Source organism: Pteronotus mesoamericanus, unplaced genomic scaffold, assembly GCF_021234165.1.
Source record: "Pteronotus mesoamericanus isolate MK-2021 breed Mesoamerican mustached bat unplaced genomic scaffold, CSHL_Meso_final contig_182, whole genome shotgun sequence".
Classification (NCBI taxonomy): domain Eukaryota; kingdom Metazoa; phylum Chordata; class Mammalia; order Chiroptera; family Mormoopidae; genus Pteronotus; species Pteronotus mesoamericanus.
The window spans coordinates 28,317,789-28,341,169 of record NW_026555078.1 but is presented as its reverse complement, the minus strand read 5'-3'; the positions used below and the strand labels follow the sequence as shown (position 1 = coordinate 28,341,169).

The following is a 23,381-nucleotide window of genomic DNA, read 5'->3' as shown; positions in this document are numbered from 1 at the left end:
GTTAGCTTATATGGACAAAGTCTGTCTCTTAGAAGCAAATATTTTTTTATCCTTTTTCTAGTGGGGACATTTCGTATGTGTCAAATATTTAGAATCTCCATGTATTTTGTGAGTGAATGACCTTTTACTATCTTAAATATTTAATGTTTTTCCTTTCAACTTGATTATACAAGGTTATCAGCAAACACTTCTAAGGGCTCTGTGTGAGGGGTTTTGTTTTTAAGCAAAAGAAAAAGATGAATTGACTGGGGAAGTCAGTTATTGTTTTCTGGGTTAGTCTGAGTCTAAAGCCTCACATGTTAAAAAGTAGCAAACTGAACCCTTGGCTGGTGTGGCCCAGTAGATTGAGCCCTGGCCTAGGAACCGAAAGATCTCCAGTTTGAATCCCATTTAGGGGCACATGCCTGGATTGTGGGCCAGGTCCTGGGTTGGGGGCATGTGAGAGGCAACCGATGATGTCTGTATATGTGTATGTGTCTCTGTCTCTCATACACTGATGTTTCTCTTCCTCTCTTTTGCCTTCGCTTCCTCTCTTAAAAGTAAATAAATAAAACTTTTTTCCTAAAAAAAAAAAAAGCAATCTGAGAATTGAATCTACTTCTCAGTTTGTACGCAAGTTATCTAAAACTGAGAAATTTGAAATAGTTAACAGATGAGACAAATTGAGATTGTGAATACCAAAACATTGTTGAAAACTTTACAAACTAAATAGCTCTCTACCCTCTAAATCTTTTCAGTGATTTGCTTGTACTATAATTGTTAGTGAAAATAGGTCAGTACTTAATTTTTATAGTCACTAAATTTAGCTTAGATATTTGTCAGACGCAATTAAGTACTTCTGAAGCTTCAAAAAAAATGTGCAGTCCATATCTGTGTAGAAATTTAAGAAGACTACCTTATGGAATATATAATTCAGATCACAGCACATGTCTAGAAGATGGTGATACATTAAAAATCATGAAACGTGAAGGAAACATCAAAAGTTGCAGCTCTGTCACACATTTTGTGTAATTGAAACTGCTGCTAATATCTGTAAAAACTGTGGTTTGGGCACTTACAAGTTTTTACCTAATTCAGCAAAGACTAACTATTTTTGAATAATATTTGGTAGAAAAAAATAACCTGTCATGCTTTATGGAAGTACTATTTAGAAGAGTTTTATATGACTCAGTTTGGCTGGTTCAATCAGTCGATTTTGGTTTGCTTTTTGAAATTTCATTTTTAAGGTTTTAGGGCATTTACATTAGGGTGTTGCTAAACTCAATATCAGTCTTGCATTAGAATTCATTTGGATGAAAGTTGGTTCGTTAGAGGAGGTTAAGTAAATACTAAGTTGAAAGAGTGAAATAAATACTTAGTTGAAGCTATAAGCTGAAGAAATACTGGGCAGCTGAGAAGTTTTTAGGTAACTCTTTTTTAATATTTAAAAACATTTTACTATAGTATTTTCCATATTACTACATATATCTATAGCCATCCTTTTAAACCTATGTAAAAAAACTGTAGCAAACCATATAAAACTGTAGTAATCTTTTTAAATGGCATCATTGAGACATAACTCACATAGCATAAAATTTACCCATTTAAAATTTATAGCTCAGTAGTTTTAGTGTAGTCACAGAATTTTGCAACCATTACTGCAATTTAATTTCAGAACATTTTCATCACCCGCAAAAGAAATCTTATACTCATTAGCGGTCACTCTCTTATTTTCTTCTCCCCCAGTCCTTGTCAACCACTCATCTACTTTCCATCTCTATAGGCTTTTGTCTTTTGGGTACTCCTATAGGCAGAATCCAGGTAACTTTGATCAGTGATTTCTAGCCTTAATCAAAATCTTGTATATCTCATGAGACAGCCTGCTATAAATAATGTAGCCTCCTTTTATAGCTTAAATAATGGCTGTTTTCTCCTCTGACTGGGAAAAATTATTCAATAATTGGAAAACTGTATCCAAATTTAAACCAATATTCAGGCTTTCCACTAGTATTACAACTTCAGCAAATACGTACTTTTCATCCTCACCTCTAGTAGTGTCTTTCACTGTGATCTGTACTCAGTATCCCCCCAGCTTTCCCTAAAGTGTTGCTGTAGCAGCCATTTCTCTTCTACCTCTCAAACTCAGATTTGCATGAGTTCGTTGAAATATTTCCCTTTGTAGCTGGCTTGCCTGAACTCTGCCTTCTCATTCCCCTACACCCAAGAATGAAGAAGAATTAAAAGCAAGAGAGGGAAAATAGAAGAGACTTTCAGGCTGGGGAGGGACATGGTGGTAAGAGCAAGAATGGCAATGGTATAAAATTTGCAGGAAGATTGAATTTGTGGGGAGAATAAAACTTGGCTGCTACTTAGGAGAGAATATAACCTAGAGGGAAGACAGAAGGAAAAAGATGTTATAATGTAATAGAACATAAGAAGATAGATGAAATTCCTTAAATTTTCAGTTCTGAGTTTTGAGTCTTAGTATTGTGTCAGTGAAACACAGATAATTTCATTTTCTGATAAGGATTAGTTACCTTGACCTTTTTTCTTTCCAGAACTTTGTGTAGGCATTTATAAGCTGAACTATAGTCATGAATTGTCTTTTGGGTTTTTTAAAGATCTTTAGGTTTGAACCAGCGTAGAGTGGGGAACCTATTTCACCTTGCAATTATTCTCCAAAGAAGTCCCACAGGGGATATAGGCAATGTCCCCTTGGAAATTCCTAATGGGGGGAGATCCTCTTCTGGGTGCCCCCATTTTCAGTGGGTTGCTTCAGAGGTCTAGAATTAGCCAGAGTATGACTGCTAATTGGGAAGTTGCCACTACCAAAGAAAATTTTGTTCAGTTTGATAAATCAAGGGCCTTCTGGTTGGATTAGAATTGTTAGTAAGGTTTTAGAGACAGTCAGTTAAAGGGCATCAAGAGAGCCAGAATCCCACATTTAGCTTTAAAGTAAGTAAAGCCCTATAATAAGCAAACTGGAAATTTGGGAAAAGAGGAGTACAAACTAATAAGAACTGTTGGTACCTGTACTTGACCACTTAGATAAATTTCAAACCCTGTATTCAGTTCCTTGATCAGAAACATTGCCTACAATATTTTGTATATAACTTTTTTAAGAAGCTAGTGATACAGATAGGTTATTGTTTTTAACAGAACAATAGGCTACCTTTCTTTTTTAGACCGACTGAGAATTGTTATTTAACAGGTAAAATATAATATCTGATTTAAATTAATGTTTTTAGTATTGGAAACCAAGTTAACCAAATATCTGTGTATATATTTTGTTTCAATAGCAAGTATTCCTTTCTTTACATAAGAACTCTATATATGGGGGGGGGGCAAAAGTAGATTTACAGTTGTGTTTATGGAAAATGATAAAATAATAAATAATAGTACAAGGATAAACCGTGTTTCATGTACTCACAACTGTAAACCTTCTTTTGCCTACCTTATACATTTGACCCTTGAACAACATGGGTTTGAAGTGCATGGGTCCATTTATATATGGATTTTTTTCAGTAAATACTGTAAATGTATTTTCTCTGATATTCTTTTATGGGGGGGCTTTTTAAGTATATTTTATGGATTATGCTATTACAGTTGTTTGAAGTTTTTCCCCTTAGCCCCACTCTGTGCGGTATCCCACTTCCCTCAGCGAATCCCCGACCTTAGTTCAGGTCCATGGGTCGCGACGCCAACTCCTGCGTAGTTCCAGGATCAACTATAAATGTTCATAACTATTTGATAGATTAGTTATATTGCAGAAGGAGAGGCTTGAGAATAATTGTTGACTTAACTGAGTAATCTAGGATTGAGCTTTATTAAAAGAATATTTAACCAGAAAAACCTGTAAATATATAGTCCTGACCAAGATTGGAGAAATGTAGAGACTGATGCCATGAACTGCAAACTAATGGATTTACAAGAAATTTCTACCTTTTACTAAAGTAAGATGTGAGAATTTAAAAGTGCTATGTCTTAAGTATATTTAGGGAAAAAATGAAATACCAGAAGAGAATATGTTAAATGAGATTAAGGTTTACTATATAGAATTCAGGTACACTTATTTTGCTGATATTATAATCTTCTGCTATTTATTTTAAGATGTACAATAGGGATTCAGCTACCTTCCATGGTATGGCACGAGTGAAATAATAGGCTGGCTGTTGTAACATCATTTATTGAATTTTTGTTCTCCAACTCTCTTTCTGGATTCTTAGTTATCACTGATCAAGTCAAATACCATAATTTGAATTGCTTTAATATTAGGCATGGCAAATTCTCATGTTTTTTTAAACTCTTTTTGGCTATTCTCAAAAATTCTTTCATATGAATTTTGGAGTCAAAGTCTGGGGACAAAAAGACCTAGTTGTGATTATATTGAATTTATTGGTTAATGAAGTTAGGATAAACATCTTTACAATACTGACTCTTCCTGTGTCTTTTATCAGGAGGCTTTCTGTCTAAAAAGTTTTTTATTGATTTTGGTTTGGGAGGAGAGAAACGTCAATTTGTTGTTCCACTTGTTTATGCATTCATCTGGTTGATTCTTGTGTGTGCCCTGTCTGGGGATTGAACCTTCAAGCTTGGTCTTTTGGAATGACACTCTAACCATTTGGGCTACCTGACCAGGGCCTGAAGCTCTCTTCTTAGAGGTAGTGAGTATTTCTTGTTAATTTTTTAATTAAATATACTTTTGTTTGTAAGTGATTGTTATTCTTATTTCTATAGCCAGGTAACCTTATTGAACATTCTTCCCCAATAATGTTTTAGATTTCAAGTTTGCCATCATTTAGTCATTATCTGCAAATAACAGTTGATCTAACCTCATAATTTTATGCCTCTTTTAAAAAAATCTTGACTTACTGCATTGATCACTATTTCTAAATATTGCAAAATAATAAGGATAAGGGTAGGTATTCTTGTTTTATTGAAATTGTTCTAATCACTGTGCTTCCTATTTGGCTTGAAATATGTGTTATCATATTACAGGATGAATTTTATCAGATACCTCTTAGCATATGAAGAGATGATTATAAGGTTTTTCTCCTTTGAACTTTTTAAAAGATGACATATTAATAAGTTGCTGAATGTTGGCTCACAGTTAAATTCCTAAAATGAACCCTACTTGGTGATTTGTAATAAATGGTCATGTTTTATTTAGGGCTTTGTTGCATCTGTATTAACGAGTGTGTTTATAAGTTTTTTAGTACTATCTTTGTCAATTTTTTTATCAGGATGTTCGTATGTTTCTGAAAAGAAGTGGGGAGGTTTTTTTTTTCTCTGTTCTTTAGGTAATTTAGATAATTTGGGAGTTATATGTTCTTTTATGGCTTGAAAGATCTTGGTTATGAAATTGTCTTACCCAGTCATATTGTTAATGACTTCATTTTGAAAGCAATTAAAATTTACAGTAAATTTGGGGGAAGAAAAAGTACAAGGAACTTCCATATTTACCTAAATGACCGGCTGTTGTTAGCATATATAAACTTTTTCCCCCTCTCTGTGTATGCACATGCATATTCTCTTTACACACAAATGTATATAAACCAGTGCACAGTCACACATTACGCTTTGTTGTAACATCTCTTCAGTCTTCTTTAACCTGGAATGGTTCTTAAGTCATTTTGTTTTTTGTTTTTTATGAGCCTTGGAGCTTTTTTGAGGGACAATTGTTTAATAACTTTCTCATTTTGTCCCAGAGGTACAGGTCTTTATATACTGTTAGTTCTTGAAAAAAAATTTGGTAATTTGTTTCCAAGAACGTTGTCAGTGTCCTTTATATTTTAAATTTTTTAAAGAAGACTTGTAACGCAGTGTGTTTTATAAAACAAAACAAAACGCCCTTCTATCTGTGACATAACTATAGCCTTTTGGGTTTCTAATTTTAATAATAGCTTTTCTCAATTAGGCTAACTCTTGGTTTACCTGTTTTGACTATTTTTCTCTCATATTGCTTAAGGTCTTTACCTTAATACACTCCTTCAGCTTTCCTTAGGTTTTGTGTGTGTATATGTGGTTGTACTCTTTACTTCTTGAATTGAATATTTAATAAACTGATTTTCACTTTTTGCTAAGAGAGTGTGAATTTTCCTGAAAAAGATTCGATTTGAATTTGATAAGAGATTTTTCTCATTATTACTGTTTTTAAATATTCTGTAATTGTAAAAATATAGAAACTCATTATATAGTTGATTAGAAGCATTGCTTTTAAAGCAGTTCTCAGGTGTTTGTGAACTTTTTTTATTGTTACCAATATCAACTGTTATTGTATTAAAGTCAGATAATATGGTCTGTATCATTTGTTTTCTGGGGGTTTTTTGGGTCCCCAGGGCAGGGTGGGTGGGAGTGTGTTAGGAAACTCTAAAACTTTTGTTTTCCAATATAAAGTCCAATAAACACTTGATTTGTAGTTAATGTTTTAAGCATGTTTGAACAGAATATATCTTGATTTCAGCATATAGTATTTTTAATAGGTTTGCTTTGAGTTATCTGGCATAAATATTTAGCACATAAAATTCATAAGTGAAATTATAATTTAGACTACACCCTAATCAATTTTTAAAGACATTCATCCTGTTTATTGTTTTATTTCTTATTTTTTAAGATTTTATTTATTTATTTTTAGAGAGCGGGGAAGGAAGGGAGAAAGAGAGGGAGAGAAACATCAACGTGTGGTTGCCTCTCACATGCTCCCAACTGGGAACCTGGCCTGCAACCCAGGCATGTGCCCTGACTGGGAATCAAACCAGCAACCCTTTGCTTTGCAGGCTGGCACTCAGTCCACTGAGCCACCAGCCAGGGCTGTTGTTTTACTTCTTATGCTTTCTTTGTTTGAAATTAAAATTGTAACCCTTGATTTATTTTTGGTTATTTTGTTTGGTATATTTTGCCTGCCCCAAAGCCCTATATTCTATGACATCTGCAATATTGAGTATAGGGTTGTTAAGGAGCATGAGTGAAATAATGCTTACAAACCACTGAGAGCTGTTTTTAGAATTCTTAAACATTGTCTGCCATTAAGGTGTCTTCATATTAATCTTTGTACAGTCAAAACACCCTTGCCATAATGTTTATCAACTTGGTGTCAGAATGGTAATCTGATGAATACCAACATAAGGAATGAATGATGGCTAGTTGTCATTATTTACCTTTCATCAGTGGAATTACAGTAGGGGTACAGGAGTATGTAGGAGATTATTTTATTGCTCCAATCAGCCAGACTTCTCTGCCTGTGTATTAGTTTGATCATAGTAGGAAAAAGAACACGGAGAGGTTGTTTGTAAACTATTTCATTCCTTAGGGGTTTCTTCCCCTTTTTCTCCTGGCTCCTCAGAGTTTAGCATCACCAGCATCATCAGCCCCCTGGTCTCATAACTGTATCCTGACTTAGGTACTTTTTCCTGTCCCCTACCCCTGACTTCCTATCTCCCCTTCACCTCTATCAGTATCATTCTATTTTTTTTCCAGATTGGTTTCTATTCAGTTATGACCCATTTAATGACTTGGACCCTGAGTCTCTCCATTCCTAGGCATCAAGTAAAGGCCAACCTAAATCATGACCAACTGTCTCCCTGCCTTGCGTGGACCCATTTCAGACCAGGGGTTTCAGCTTTTAATTACTGGAAAGGATTAGATTAGCTAAGCTTTTAGTGTTATCCACAGGGCTGACCATAGACCCTTTTATCTCTTTTATAGTTTTTACCTAATGGTCATAGAGTGCAGTGATAATGATACATATTGTTACCACTAGAGTAAAAGAATACCAGTAGATTACAGTAGATTAACTTTGTTATAGAGAAGCTTTGTTATAAGTACAAGGTCTGTCCAGAAAAAGTCCAGCCATTGTTAATAAAATGAGAGCAGTTTGCGTGACATCACTGTAACCTAGCAGCCAAGGAGAGTGGACTGGACTGCACATGCTTGAATAGTGACAATGTCACTGTACTAGTCAGTGGGGGCAGTAGATGCCCTTGAGTGAGCATGTGTAGTATGTGGCCATTGCATTAAAAATAAGTGAGTAGAGCAACAAATCTGCATCAAATTTTGCATTAAGCTTGAACATTCCTTTTTTGGATGATTCAGAAGGCCACAGCTATGGGCAACTGGTGATGGGCAGCTTCATCATGACAACATGCCCGCTCATGCATCATATCTTGTGCAGAGTTCTTCAGCGAAACATCAAACCACCCAGGTGACTCAGCCCTCCTACAGCCCAGATTTGGCTCCCTGAGACTTGTGGTTTTCCAAAACTAAAATCACTTTTGGAAAGGGAAGAGATTTCAGACCATCAATGAGATTCTGGAAATACAATGGAGCAGTTGATGGCGATTGAGAGAACTGTGTGATGTCTCAAGGTGCCTACTTTGAAGGGGACTGAGCTGTCATTGTTCTTTGTGCAGTGTTTCTTGTATTTTGTATCTTGAAAAAGAAAATGTCACATGGCTGGATACCTTCTGGACAGACTTCGTACGTGTAATTGCTTTATAACTTGAAAATTGAAGCTGGACCACCTAGGGTAATTTAATATCTTACTGCCTGTATCAAAGACTGAAAACTTATGAAAAAGGTAAAATTTGAGCTAGATTTTAAAGGATGGGTATGCTTTTTTAAAAAGACTTTATTTATTTTTAGAGGAAGGGGAGGGGAAGAAAAAAGGAGAGAAACATTGATGTGTGAGAAAAAGATCAATTGGTTGCCTCTTGAACATGTCCCAGCCAGGAACCAGGCCCACAACCCAGGTGTGTGGCCTGACTGGGAATCTGTCCAGTGACCTTCACTTCGCAGAAGGATGCCCAACCAACTGAGCCACACTGGTCAGTGCGGGTTTGCTTTTTTATAAGTAGAGAGGAAAGGCAAGTGACTCCAGATATGGAGACTAATATGAACAAAGAATTAAATGAAAGAGTGTGCAGATTTGGCCCTTTGTGAGTAGATCCCTTTTTACTTTTTCGGAGGGTTGATGGAGTAGGTAATTTGGAATCAAACTTTAGAAAGTTGTAATGTTCCACTAAGACTTTGGAATTAGTAGGCTTTTGGTATGTCCTGTGAATTCACTTTGCTTTTCTTGGTATATATACATACAACTTATTTCTGAGATTCCCTAAAAGAGTCACATGTTCAGTGCATCCTTAAACGCATGGCCTAGTTTATGTAAGTTGATGACCGCTGCCAAGTTGTCATTTTGCCTTAAATGGTTATGCCTTGAAGAGTGTCAGATCTGCCATTTTTATCCTGATGCTTTAGTTCTTTCTGCCTGTTGTCCATTCCTAGCTGCTCCTGATTAGTCTTTCTCCACTTTTCCCTTTTTTTTATCTCCAGGTTACAAATCAGCAATACAGTGAGTGCCTGCTTATCACAAGAGTTGTAAATTCTTATTGAAAGCTTTCTTTGTATTTCCTTCACTCTTAAAAATGTTATTGGCTATGTGTTTTGTTTATAAAATAGTTATTTACTCAGTTGTTTCTCTTCTTTTGCAGACCTAAAGGATCAAGACATAATGGGAGCATTTTTAGACAAGCCAAAGATGGAAAAACATAATGCCCAGGGGCAGGGAAATGGGTTGCGATATGGGCTAAGCAGCATGCAAGGCTGGCGAGTTGAAATGGAGGATGCACATACAGCTGTGATTGGTTTGCCAAGTGGACTTGAAACATGGTCATTCTTTGCTGTATATGATGGGCATGCTGGTTCTCAGGTTGCCAAATACTGCTGTGAGCATTTGTTAGATCACATCACCAATAACCAGGATTTTAAAGGGTCTGCAGGAGCACCTTCTGTGGAAAATGTAAAGAATGGAATCAGAACAGGTTTTCTGGAAATTGATGAACACATGAGAGTTATGTCAGAGAAGAAACATGGTGCAGATAGAAGTGGGTCAACAGCTGTGGGTGTCTTAATTTCTCCTCAACATACTTACTTCATTAACTGTGGAGACTCAAGAGGTTTACTTTGTAGGAACAGGAAAGTTCACTTCTTTACACAAGATCACAAACCAAGTAATCCGCTGGAAAAAGAACGAATTCAGAATGCAGGTGGTTCTGTAATGATTCAGCGTGTGAATGGCTCTCTGGCTGTATCGAGGGCCCTTGGGGACTTTGATTACAAATGTGTCCATGGAAAAGGTCCTACAGAGCAGCTTGTCTCACCAGAGCCTGAAGTCCATGATATTGAAAGATCTGAAGAAGATGATCAGTTCATTATCCTTGCATGTGATGGTATTTGGGATGTGATGGGAAACGAAGAGCTCTGTGATTTTGTAAGATCCAGACTTGAAGTCACTGATGACCTTGAGAAAGTTTGCAATGAAGTAGTTGACACCTGTTTGTATAAGGTAGCTAGACTTTTTCTTCTAAAGATAAAATTATTTTATGCCATCTTAATTACTACTCTAGTATTTAATCATCTTAGAACCTGGTAGTTCTCAGAAATAAGATTTTGGCATAATTGCACACACTCTTCACCTGTTACGAAACTGTAGGAATATGTTTTATAAATTACCCAGTTACCAAATATGCAAGAGTTATAATGTGAATGTTTAGTCTTTTAGTAAATATGACTACTTGAGGTATTTAATATTGTGGAAGATTGCCAAAGGTAAAAAGATTATTATATAAAAGTACAGTGTTTTTTAAAAAGGATGATGAGAGGTTAAGCCTCAGTATTTGTAAATAAAAGATATTTTAGAATTTTAGTATTTTATTTTTACCATGTGATATCTCAGTACATTTAGTACTTTGAGACTATGGTCTAATGAATCTGTAGCACCAACAAAGAGAAGTTAGTGATCAGTTGGTGTGATATAGTAGAAATAGTCTGGGACTTGGAGTCAGAATAACTTCGGATGAGACTGTATGACTTCAAGTAAGCTGTTATTTGGGGGGAAAAAATAAGAAATATTAATACCCTGTCTCAGGGGATTGTTAGGGTAATCAACTAGGATTGCGAATAGAGATGAGCCAGCTCAGCACCTTTATTTTACCAGAGGAAGCTGAAGCCAGAGAAGGCTCTGTAACTTAAGAGTCATACAGACCTGGAATCAAGGCTTACCACTATTACTTTTGTACTCTAGAATATTGAACAAATTGTTCAACCTCTCTCAGCTATTGAATGGAGATAATATTATCTAACTCAGGATTATTAAGGAACTAAATTAATAAACTAATGTATACATATGATGTGCCTAGTTTCGCAAATAGTGTATAATGGAAACATGCTGCTCCCTATCCTAGAGAAGTTAAAAATTACTTCTACAGGGTTATAAAATTTACTTCTTCGGTAGCACTAAGGCTAGAATCTAAGTCTTAAGTTTAGTATTCTCTTTTGTCAGTAATGCTCATTGACTACAATTCTTTCATTGTTTGAAGCAAATGTTGATTATATACAACTCTTTTCAGGCTATATATTTGATTTTCTTTTAACATGCAGAAATAGAAAGTCAACATAATATTCTTTGTAGTTTTGTATGCACATTGCCAACTCTACTTAAAATCTGATTGTACTTAGAAACCAGTTTTATGTAACATCCAAACCAAACCAAATTTATGTAACATTCAACACTTCAGTTAAAAAAATCAATAGAATAATAGAGCCACAACTTAATAATGTACACTGTTAATTTCTGAATTTTGGGAAAACCAAATAATGATGCATATGTTCTTTGTCTCTTTTAGTATATGCATAAAAGTAGCATCTATTTGATGGGTTTATTCTGTAGCACTTGAGTATTAAATATTTGTTAGCTACATTAAAAGACGTTTTCTTAAGAGAATTGTCTGATTCAGATATTAGTAGATTATGGTTCAGATTCCACTTTTTCTCTTCTGCATTCTACTCTATTTTCAAAATTATTCAATACTTTATTATGCCACATTTTATACAATTTTCCCCCAGGGTGTTTTTTATTAAATTCTTTGTATTTGCTTAAACTAAGGATATAAGGTCGATTTTCCCATATAGTGAGGTTAAATATTTAAAATATAAAAGTTAACTCCAATTACCAATAGGAAGAGGAGTATGAGGAGTCCAACTTGTATTCAAGTATTAATTATAGCATTTTGAATACCTAGATATCTTTAAAAATGAATATGCCTTCTAAAAGTTGTCAATATTTTTTAAATTATGGAAGTTAAAAGCTGATTTATAAACTTTACGTATGTGGTTTTACTTCTAATTCCCTGTGTCTACTTAAGCAAATTAATTAACCCCACAGATTATTATAATTTATTTTAAATGTAAATTTGTTTAGTCTCATGTAACTACAAGTCAAATACTGTTTAAGGGATACCACTAAAATTTCTTATTTTGTGGAATTAAATTAATGTTTGTATATGTGTATTTGTCTTTAAGTATCACTTCAAGTTAAGTAGGCCACCATAAATGTTCAGAAATATTTTTGTTTTATAGAATTTTGAAATGATTGTTCCAGTGGAATTTAACCAGCAGTGTTTCTGTTCTGTTTTTTTAGAATGTTGATTATATTATGTACTATATATACTATATGTATGTGGAGGGGTATCCCTTCCACATATGTATATATTTTTTCCCTCTTAAAAACAATATGTATTTTTACTAAGACAAATATAATTATAATTGGCATGGCTATAAATGTTCTCAAGGCTTCCAAGAGCAAAAAGAAAACCAAACCAAAATATTTTCTCAAACTTTTTTCTTCTCAGGGAAGTCGAGACAACATGAGTGTGATATTGATCTGTTTTCCAAATGCACCCAAAGTATCGCCAGAAGCAGTGAAGAAGGAGGCAGAGTTGGACAAGTACCTGGAAAGCAGAGTAGAAGGTGGATCATTTAACAAAAAATAAGTAGCTTTATTAAAGAAAAACCTCAACACAATCAGACTTTAACATTTTAGCTTTTAGATATTTTCATGCCTGTGACATCTAGTGTTTAGTGTACAAAAGTGACAAAGGGCATTTCTGTAGTAGGTGTTTAGATGCTTGTAATGTTTTTATCACAGTTATATTAGAAATAACAGCCACTATGGCCCTGTACATTCTGTTCAGGATACTTATGTTTAAAAAGGCTCAAGTGTTTGTATGCTTTGAAATTCTGGATGAATTCACTGGCATGAGTAATTTTATGCCAGGAAAGTCTGATTTGTGGTTTATTTAATTATAAACAGATTATTTATGATGGTGATAATTTGATTACCATCTTTCTCTGTAAAGCTGCGTATATGAATTTAAGATATTTAGGAGTTTTGTTTTTAAACAACTTGAAGATCACAGCCTGGTTATTAACAACTATCATGTGCCACAGCTTTTAAAATTTTATTTTAAATTGTTTTAAGGCTTTCTTGCCTAAGTCATAAACTGCCTCACCTGGACAACATATACTGACTAGAAAGACATACTAGGTCTCCACCTGGCAGATTTGTAAATGCTGAATAAGTCATGAAATAAGTTTGGAATTCTAGGAGTATATTTGTTAGAATTCTGCAAATTACTTTGAGACAATTAGAAAGATGTTTGTAACTCTCAAGTGTAATGCCTTTAAATATGTGAAAAATTTAAATGATCTTCAATGCAGATACTATTTGGTATAAATATTAAATCTCCCCAGAGAATTCCAGTTTACTGCATATATGCAATAAGCATGTAAATTAGGCAGTTTCTTTAAAGAGAAAAACTTGGCATGCCTATAATAGTGTTAAAATGCATTTGGGGTTTCTAATGTCATTAATTTGCACGTTAAAGACCTCTAATAGCATGTAAGCATTGACTGAAACACTATTATATCCTGCTGTGCCTGCATTATTTAAATCAGTCTACACTTTAATTTTGTTTTTTCCCTTTTACTGTTTAATATCAGTTATAATCAGTCTGATATTAGAATCATACTGGTTTTGATTTGCAGTACTATCTAGAGGTGCTATTATGTTTTTATAGTTGTCTCCCACTTCATAGTGATATATTTAGTACTCTGTGTATGTACTGTTTAGTATTTCATTCATTGCACATACTATTCAATGAGTTTGTTTCCTCACTATTGCCAAGGGTCTTAGAATTTTTATATTTTAAGTGAATCATTTCAATGTAAGTTATTTATTTATAATACAGTAAAATAAAATATTTAGAATGGTACCAAATCATATCACATTGGTTCAAACTGATGGTTAGTGGGAAAGTATGAAGGCATAAGAAGAATATGTATTGGGATAAATTGATGTTTAATTTATTGGCACTTTAAAGTAACCTGGGCATAAATGTTTTCTTATTGATTTAAAGGGACAAAAATAAGTACTATAGTTTAATTTACTATGAAATGGGATCAAATTTTAGAAATAAATTGCTATTTTTCTTTTTAGTGTACACTCACAAATTTTTGATGCAATTCCAAATAATTGGTTTAGGTACATAATTTTATGGTGTACTATTAAGTTTATATTGCTTATTATTGAACAAGAACTGCCCCCTGAAGAGTTTACATTAATACTAAATATTTTAATATGTTGTAGTGTGATTACACTTGTACCAGTCAGTTGGAGATTATGTTGTAAATTAAATACCATATTCTTTACTGAGGTAAATTTGATGAGACTGCAACTAGAGAATAAATAATTGCATTAATTAAAACCACTACTATATTTAAAAACATAGAAAAAATGTAACTATTTCTATTATAAAAGTTAAATCTTAAGAAGTAAAAAAATACTGCATTTATCTTCCAAAACAGACATCAAGTACCTTTTTCTCTCTTTTTTTTCTTTTAAATACAACCTTCACTAAATTGCTGTGACTTACTAAACCTCATTTTATTTGTTTTAAGTACTTTTGGATTCTCTAGACAGAGGCTTTTCAGCTCTCCTCCTACTATCTGTGTCCTTCTAAAACTCCACTCTCAGGTGAAAAGATTCAGCTGATAATTTAAACCATACCGCCTAAGGTAGTGATCCTTCTAATCAATTTAAGATTATACCTGTATGTACATATTTTTAAAATCTTTGCTACTGACTGCCCAGGCTTTAAAGTTGCTAATTTTTGGAGATAACTAACTGCTAGAATGCCTCAAACTTGTTGGAGGGAAGTGTGGAGGAGCAGAGTGTGTTAATATATGGGTATGTGAAACATAGATCTATACATATATGTTCTTCAATAAAAGACAGTCTTTTTACAATTCTAATTAAAATGTATAGTCCAAGAACAGTTAAAGGAATATTTATTAAAATTCGTTTCTTTTTATTTTTTAAAAACAGAAAGAAGCAAGGCTAGTATATATTAATGGTCAGATAGTTTAAACGTATTGTCCCATGTGGAATAGGAGATAGTAATAGTTTTTAAAGCCTTACATAATTCTTTTTAAGAATTTGTCTTACTGTAATTTTCTTCACAATTAAAGCATCCTAATTTACATTTTAACAAAGGAGATGTAAGATACACCAATTATAGGCAATTCAAAGTAATGTTTTTTTAGACCTGAAACTATCATTGATTGAATTTATCATCAATGTTCATTTCTATTATGTCTAGTTATCTATCCAGTAATTGTATTGGCTTAGCGAGACTGTATGTTAAGTGTAACACAGCTTTAGATTGTGAAATTGTGCAGTTTAGGTAAACATCCAATTCTTTTATTTTTGTACAGCAGATTTCCAGCATTAGAACCATGTAGAATAAATATACTAGATGTTAAAGATTACACAATAAAGGAACTTGGCAAACCAAATCTGAGATCCTTGCTTTTTATTCAGATTTAAGACTGGTTTTTTTTTTAAGGCAAAATATAATAGGTGGGAAAATTTGGCCTTAATTATAAAAGGATAGTTTGAGCCATTTAAAGAAATACGGGTAGTATTGTCTTTTAATATGTGGCTTTAAGGATGAATTAACATTTTGAGATTTGATCAAAGGATGAAAGATCTTTATATACATTGGTATTTTCAAAGGTATTTACAAATTGAGAACCAGAATGATAATATTCTTGCCCCAGTGGTGACAAAGAAAATATTTTAGTATAAACATTAAAAAAACAAAACTTGAACATAAAACTTACACAGATACCTTTGGCATGATCTTGCATTTAGAATAAATATGCTAAAACTCCAAATGAAGACTCCTTGTACTTCAAGTGAATAGTTGAAGAGTTCTTTAAGTTGCTTGTACATAATTGTTGGTGTTCTATGGTATGAATAACAATATGCATCTGCATGGTAAGACTGCAGATCATATCACTATACCCATTTAATAACTGAATGTTTTGAAATTAATGATTTTAAATGCAGCTGTATGATTTATCAGTTTTTTCTTTTTAAAAATTTTGTCATGAAATTTACACTTTTTTTCATTCTATATGCTTTGTTCAAATAATCAACTAAAGAAAAGGTATTATTTATCTATTTATTGCTTTAAAATACATTAGACAAAAAAATTAAACTGAGAATGGTGTTTGAATACATAACCTAATCTTCAGTGCTACTTAAGTATCATTTTGCAAATACAAAATTTTGTGTAAAAGTAATTTGCATTAGTATGTAGTCAGTAAATTCCCCTTTTCTTAAAGGTAACCTTTTTTCCAAATCTTGAAATTGTCTATTTTTAAAAAAATCTGTGCAGTGTATTTTCAGGGCAAAGTTCAAGAAACATGTTTCCAGTCTAGAGAGAGGAGTTGATCTCAGAAATAACTAGTTGGCATCTTAAGGAGAATATTCTCACCTGTACACATGTATTTCTGATTATGTAATACTGATTTTTAACATGAAATTTAATTTTCACATTTTTGTCTTGTTTATTTTCATTCTCTGCAGTTAATTCTGGAAAATACCTTTTATGTCATTTTGTGTATCTCTTTGTCATAAATTTTCAAAGATCAACTTGATTTTTTTTATACCAGTTTAGAAAATCTCAGATGTGGTAAATGCCATCTTTAAAAACCTAAGTTATCTTTGTTTCAGTTTTTTTTTTTTAATTAAATTTGGATAACACTTACAAAAAAAGTACTTCTGATTCCCAGAAATCATAAAGAAGCAGGGGGAAGGCGTCCCTGACTTAGTCCATGTGATGCGCACATTAGCAAGTGAGAACATCCCCAGCCTCCCACCAGGGGGTGAATTGGCAAGCAAGTAAGTTACATTCTGCATACTCTTATGATTTATCTCAGTACATGAAAATTTTAGGTGTTTGTTGATTGTATATTTACCTAATTTTTAAAATGATGCAATTATCTGTATATTCAGAACATTTAATTTGTGGTTCACTGTTTTTTGGTATTAATGATATATGGTGCTTATTTAGAATAGGTATCAGAATGTTACTGTTTTTAATTAAGGACACTGAAGGCTGTCCTTAGTGGAGGTATTGATTTCCTCATATAGCATAAATGAAATAATATAGTGAGAGAATTTTTTAAATTAAATTACATAGCACTACAAAAATCCAAGTGTCATTATTATTCCTACTATTATAATTTGACCTTGTCAAGCCTTGGATAATTTACCCCAGAGATGACCATTCCTTCTTCTCCATTGGGACCATTTTTTTACATTTAACTTTTCCCAGTGGTTTTAGTTGCTGATTGCTGGTAGGTTGGGTTTTGGTATATTTGCATTTCTTGCCTTTTTCTCTTTGCACTTTATTTCATAGAGCTCAACTTATCAGTGTTAAATATTAAGCTTTCATCTTTATAAACTAAAGTGGACACTTGAAACTCTTTTATAATACAAGGCTTAAAACATTTTTACCTCAGATATCCATATAATTGATCTACAAAGATATATTGACTAATTTTTTTATTCTCCACTGTGTTCTGTAAGTGTTGCTGTGTTCTTTTTAATTCTTTCACTAAATAGTAATTATAAAGCTTGCTCTTTGAAGCTTTTATTTTTTTGGAAATCTTCCCTTCCAAATGTGAAATGATTGTCTATAAAATTACTTCAAATCGATTTTGGAAGTAGGGAGGCCATAACTTAAAAATACCACTATAGATTTTTTTTTTTAACAAAACATTATTCTAACACTAATTCCTAGGTTTGTCAGGGAAATGTTATATTTCACATTTCAGTTTTAATAAAGCTGTTTTAAGGGGCATTACAAAAAGCACAAACTTAAATGTAAAACATGTAAATTATCTTACTACAACATTCAGCTCTTAATCAGAATATATTCATATTATATCTTAAGACCTTCATCATCATTACTCACCCTGGCTAGTGTGGCTCAGTTGATTGGAGCATTGTCTGGTAGACCAGAGGGTCATGGGTTCAATTTCCAGTCAGGGCACATGCCAAAGGGTTGTGGGTTCAGTCCCTGGTCAGGGCACATACAAGAGGCAACCAATTGATATTTCTCTCTCTCATTGATATTTCTCTCCCTCTCTTCCCCTCTCTGTAAAATTAATAAGCATGTCCTTGGGTGAGGATAAAAATAAAAACCTGCATCATCATTGCTGACTCATAAACCACTTAAACCAGTTCAAATAGAAATGGACCATATAGGCTGATTGTTTTTTTTAAATCATGACTTTTAGTCTTGCATTAATTGGGTCGGTGGAATGTTACTTCTTAGGAGTAAATTTACCTCTATTTTAACTTGGGGCCCCAGGTATCTTCAAGGAAGTTCACTTATTAACAGTAAGAAAGAACTAAAATAATTTCTAAGTGTAAGATTATCTTTGACGTTTTAATGAACACTTGGCTATGAGTAATTAAACAATTTTATGCTCTGAAGAATTAACTTTCTGCATTTTTTAAAATTTAGGCGGAATGTAATTGAAGCCGTTTACAATAGACTGAATCCTTACAAAAATGATGACACTGTAAGTAGCATTTTAGTTCTCTCTGCTTTCCCTTCCCCTCCACTCTAAATGCATATCCTTCCTACCTGTTTTTGCAGAGCTGTTCACTGCACCCATTCTCTTACACACACCCCTGATTGATTGCTCTGAACTCTGCCTGCACCACAGTTCTAGTGATTGAGGACATAATCATGGTGAGTGGCCACCTCTCTCAAAAAAGAAGAAAGTCCCTTTGAATTATTGTGGGTTTTTTAAGCCTCTACAAGCAATCAACTAAAGAAGATTTGCCTCCACTAAACGTTTTTTTGAAGTTGGAAGTAATATCATTACTCAGAATCCTGAATTATTCTGAGTTTGTAAGCAGTAGCTGCAACAGAACTTCACAGAGCCCATCTCCACTAAATAGTTTTTATAGTTAGAAATACCTTTGCCAAGAACCCTGAAGTATATACTTCATTTAAATATTAAAGTGGAGAATTGTGTTTTATAGAAATAGATATTAGAATGCCATTCTCAAGTTTTTTGTTACAGCTCTGTTGTAGTATGGTTTGCATAGAAAAGTGGTAACTTCAAATCATTTGGACAGGCTCTGAAATCTTTTATAATTGCATTATGAAGCCTCCTTGAAATCTCGTTACTTGAGTTCTCAATTTCTTATGCAATAAAAGTTTATAAAAGCATTCTTTTAATAAAATAAATTGGGTTTTATTGAAGACAAAATGAAATTTTTAGTAGTTTTATTGGTTTAGAAATACATTTGGTTGACCTCATGGTGAACTATTTCAAGTAGTATTTTCCAAAACAAAACAAAGGGTTAACAATTTTTTTGAAAGATTAAATATTGATATTTCATATATACACATACACATACTTCCATATATACTTTAAATAACATTTGAATTCTGAAAGTCCACTTTACAAAACCTATTCTTCTGCATTATCCAGAAAGTAATCTATTTTGGCATCTCTAAGCTTTAATTTTGTTCCTTGTTTTGCTTTGTTTCCTTTTATAAAGGACTCTACATCAACTGATGATATGTGGTAAAACTGCTCACCTAGCCATGGAATATACCTTCACCTCCAAAGGAGAGTACAGCTCATCTTCATTGAACCTTTTAAACATCCGTCATCAACCTTAAAGAAGGGCATATGACTTGGGTGAGAGTGGTTACACCAGAGAACTTCAGCAGTACAACAGCTAGCCCAGAACTGAATTTTTTTTTTTTTGTAAATTTGAGACTTACGTAAACGTGATTTCAAACCATAATTCATGTTGTAAATCAGACTCCAGCAATTTTTGTTGTATGATTTTGTTTTTTGTAAAGTGTAATTGTCCTTTGTATAAAATGCTCATATTTAATTATGAACCGCTTTAAATCACTATCAAAGTTGCAAGAAATGTTTGGCTTGTTGTGTGACGCAACAGATATATAGATCTTTCAAGTCATGTGTTTGAACTCGGGGTTGGGACAGGGAGAGCAGCAGCCATGTCAGCTAGACGCTCAAATGTGCACGTGATTGTGGAGAAAAATTCGAAAATCTTACAAAGCCAAACATCCAGAGAGTTAATTGGAAACTATCTTAATGTTCTTGGCAGCGGGATTGGCACTGTTGATAAAGCTAGTCCTTTCATTTAACTGTCTTTTAGGTTGTTCTCTACTTGTTGCCATGAGTATTGCAGGTTATACAGTATATTCACCAAAATATCAGTCTTGGGGCTAAAATGCCTTGATTCTTTGCACCTCTTTTACAAGTCCTTACATTTAATTATTAATTGATAAGCAGCAGCTTCCTACATATAGTAGGAGACTGCCACATTTTGCTATCATGATTGGCTGGGCCTGCTGCTGTTCCTAGTAAGATATTCTGAATTCCATTTTATCAATAAAGCTTGATTTAACAAACAAGAAATTAAATCATGTATGTGTAATTCCTCCTTTACCCTGCCCTTTTAAAACACCATGCCATTGTAAATGAGAAGTCTCTCACTGGGAAAGATATTAGTCTCTTTTAATTGGAAAATCCTGTTACTCAAGGCAGAGATGGAACTGTTTCCCTTCCATTAGCAAGACTAAAAGATTTAAGTCTCTGTTGTTCCTTAATCTATTTTTTAAATGGGTTTCTTTCTGGCTGCTTATTTTTCATTAAGATATGTATCAGTTCAAGTTTGCCTACTGTTTAATTAAAGTAATTGTCAGAGCTTGACAATCTTAACACTCTTATGATAGGTGTGTGTATGTTTGTGAGTGTGTGTTTGCCTGTGATTTTTAATTGGCCCATGTCTTTACAATCCAAGTTAAGATGTATTTGTGATTTGAAGTACAGCATGTTGATAATATTTAGCTGTTGGCCTTTAAAAATAACTTTCAAAATTTAAGGAACTGTAGATATAAAAATAACCTAATTTAATTTAGGCTTAAATTGCTCTGATTAAGCATGTGAAAGTAATTTTAAAATCTGTCACATTGAAAAGACTACTGTTCTGTGCCCTTCTGTATTTTTGTATCTTTAGGTTGAATATTGTATTTATCACCATGTAATTTAATCATTCAGTAGGCAGATTCCCCACTAGAAAACTATTAAAATACAACATTGGAATACAAAATCAAAATTTTGTGTATAAAAGGTAATATAATCAGTTTTGTTATATTTGTTTTTTCCATAACTTGGAAATATACATATTTGTATATATAGCCTTAAAACTAATGTAAAGTTAGGGGAGTAGTGGAAAAAGTAATGTGAAATGTCTCAGATTTAAGTAGTTACATACCAGCAAAATTTTTTCATTATCCCTCTTATTTGTGAGGTGATTAAATGTAACTTAATTGTATTTAATTTATCTTAATCTAGCATGAATGAAGAAAAACAAGTACTATTTATACTTAGAAATTCGTAACAGTTGGAATTACAGAACCAATTCCATACTTAACTTACAAATAAATGCTTAATGTCTAAATCTGTGGTAGAGTGCGAAGTATGATAATGTCTTAAGTTATGGCTTTGCAAGTCTAAATGTGCATTTAATAAATAGTAATGCTTCTAGTATAGATTGATTACCAGACATACTGGTACTTAAAACTAAATCCCTATTACAAGAAGCCAGGTTCTTAATTTTTTCAGTAAGTAATTTAAGGTTTTAGTTCTAGAAATTTCAAAACCTTGAATTAGATTTTGAAATGCAAAATCTTAAATCACAAGTAAAATATATGATAGAAAGCTATATTTTAAACAATAACAGCATATACAGAGTTTTTTAATTTGAGAGTCTTTAAATAGAAAAGAGGTTAAAATATTCCTCTGTTAAAATTATTAGTACTGAAATTAGGCTTGAAAGTGAGAGAAGACTATAATAAGTGTGATCTAAGAAGACTAAATCTTTTCCATATGAGTCAGCATTGCCACATTAGATGTAGTTTTTCATTATAAAAATGCAGGAAGGAAGTATACATTATAACAGCAGACTGTGTTTGTTCTTCATTCCTGGGGGCAATGGTGGTGGTAGGGAATCAACCACACTGTTAAAAGGCACTTTTGCACCTCTGTTGTGCACTTCATTTTTGTACCACTTAAATTCTCGACCTCCCACCCCCTTTTGTGTGCTAATTAGCATCTCAGGGCAATGCTTCAAAATTTTTTGATGTGTTGTATGTTATTTTCTTTGGAGGGGAAAAGTTCATGTGTGATGATAACATACTATTCAAAATGTACTTTCATTTAAATATTTTAATAGAATGGACCCACTTTGCTGCTTTTAATAGGAAATTCATTTTGTATAGCAGACTCTTGTTATCCTAACATTAAACAGTTTCACTGATCTCTTATTGTTTTAGCAAGGTAAACTCTTTAATTTCTACTTTCTTAGGGAATATACTTTTACAGATAAGAGAAGCATTTCTCAGTATTAGCATTAACTTTTAAAAATCCAAGAGGTATTTTTCTTACTCAGCTTTAGATCTATTTCAAACGTATTTTTAATTATAAAGCATTAATTTGCTTCTAGAGTACTATGCAATTAGTGTACTGCTTCAGCCACTTAATTTTTTTACTAAAGAAATTTGGATCAAAGAATAAATCAATTATGTAATTCAAATAATCTGAGTTATAGCAGTACTTTTAGTGATCATCCATTTGACCATATATTAATCCAGCTAATAACCCTGCTTTTCCACAAAATGTATTGAGTAGTTATTTGCAAAACACTGTTCTGGGCAAAGCACCTTGGACTATAAAGAAATGAATAAATAGGTCCTTGCCCTCAAGGAGTTTATATTTGAATAGAATTTATACTCTAATATGTGTTACTAATATAACTGGATCACTCATCAAAAAAAATAGTTAATGTCCACCTACTGTCTGCCAGATAGTTTCCTGAACAGGGCAGATCTCTGCCCTAAAGACTGATCTGTACTTCCTTCATTCACTTGAAAATCTGTTTATTTTCTCCACAAAGTCGAAAATCCCATAAATTTTGCTCAGCATAGGAATAAAGTTGTACTGATGAAGCTCAAGTTTATCCAGCATGCTTGATTGCATTTAACAAATCGCCTTTACCCTCCTGCTGAGAGAAGCAAGTCAGAGAAAGAGGTAGTAAATTTCTTGGAATTCTACAGCCCTCGAAATTCTGGTGTATTTTGAGTTTAAGGCATTTAAAA

General features: G+C 33.1%; 1 protein-coding gene across 3 annotated transcripts in view; it reads left to right on the top strand.

The window, feature by feature from the left end:
- PPM1A (protein phosphatase, Mg2+/Mn2+ dependent 1A) overlaps window positions 1-20,645 on the top strand; it is a 30,799-nt gene extending 10,154 nt beyond the window's left edge. For 2 of the 3 annotated variants that reach the window (XR_008528635.1, XR_008528634.1), the window contains 6 exons: window positions 9,465-10,318; window positions 12,663-12,780; window positions 16,951-17,059; window positions 18,693-18,750; window positions 18,828-18,923; window positions 19,745-20,645. Coding sequence is in view for 1 of the 3 variants with exons in the window: in XM_054567477.1 (XP_054423452.1) it covers window positions 9,485-10,318; window positions 12,663-12,780; window positions 16,951-17,059; window positions 18,693-18,750; window positions 19,745-19,774 (1,149 nt within the window). In the remaining 2 variants the exon portion in view is untranslated. The remainder of the gene's footprint in view (window positions 1-9,464; window positions 10,319-12,662; window positions 12,781-16,950; window positions 17,060-18,692; window positions 18,751-18,827; window positions 18,924-19,744) is intronic. The other variant, XM_054567477.1, reaches the window with a different exon arrangement.
- The last annotated feature ends 2,736 nt before the right edge of the window (window positions 20,646-23,381 follow it).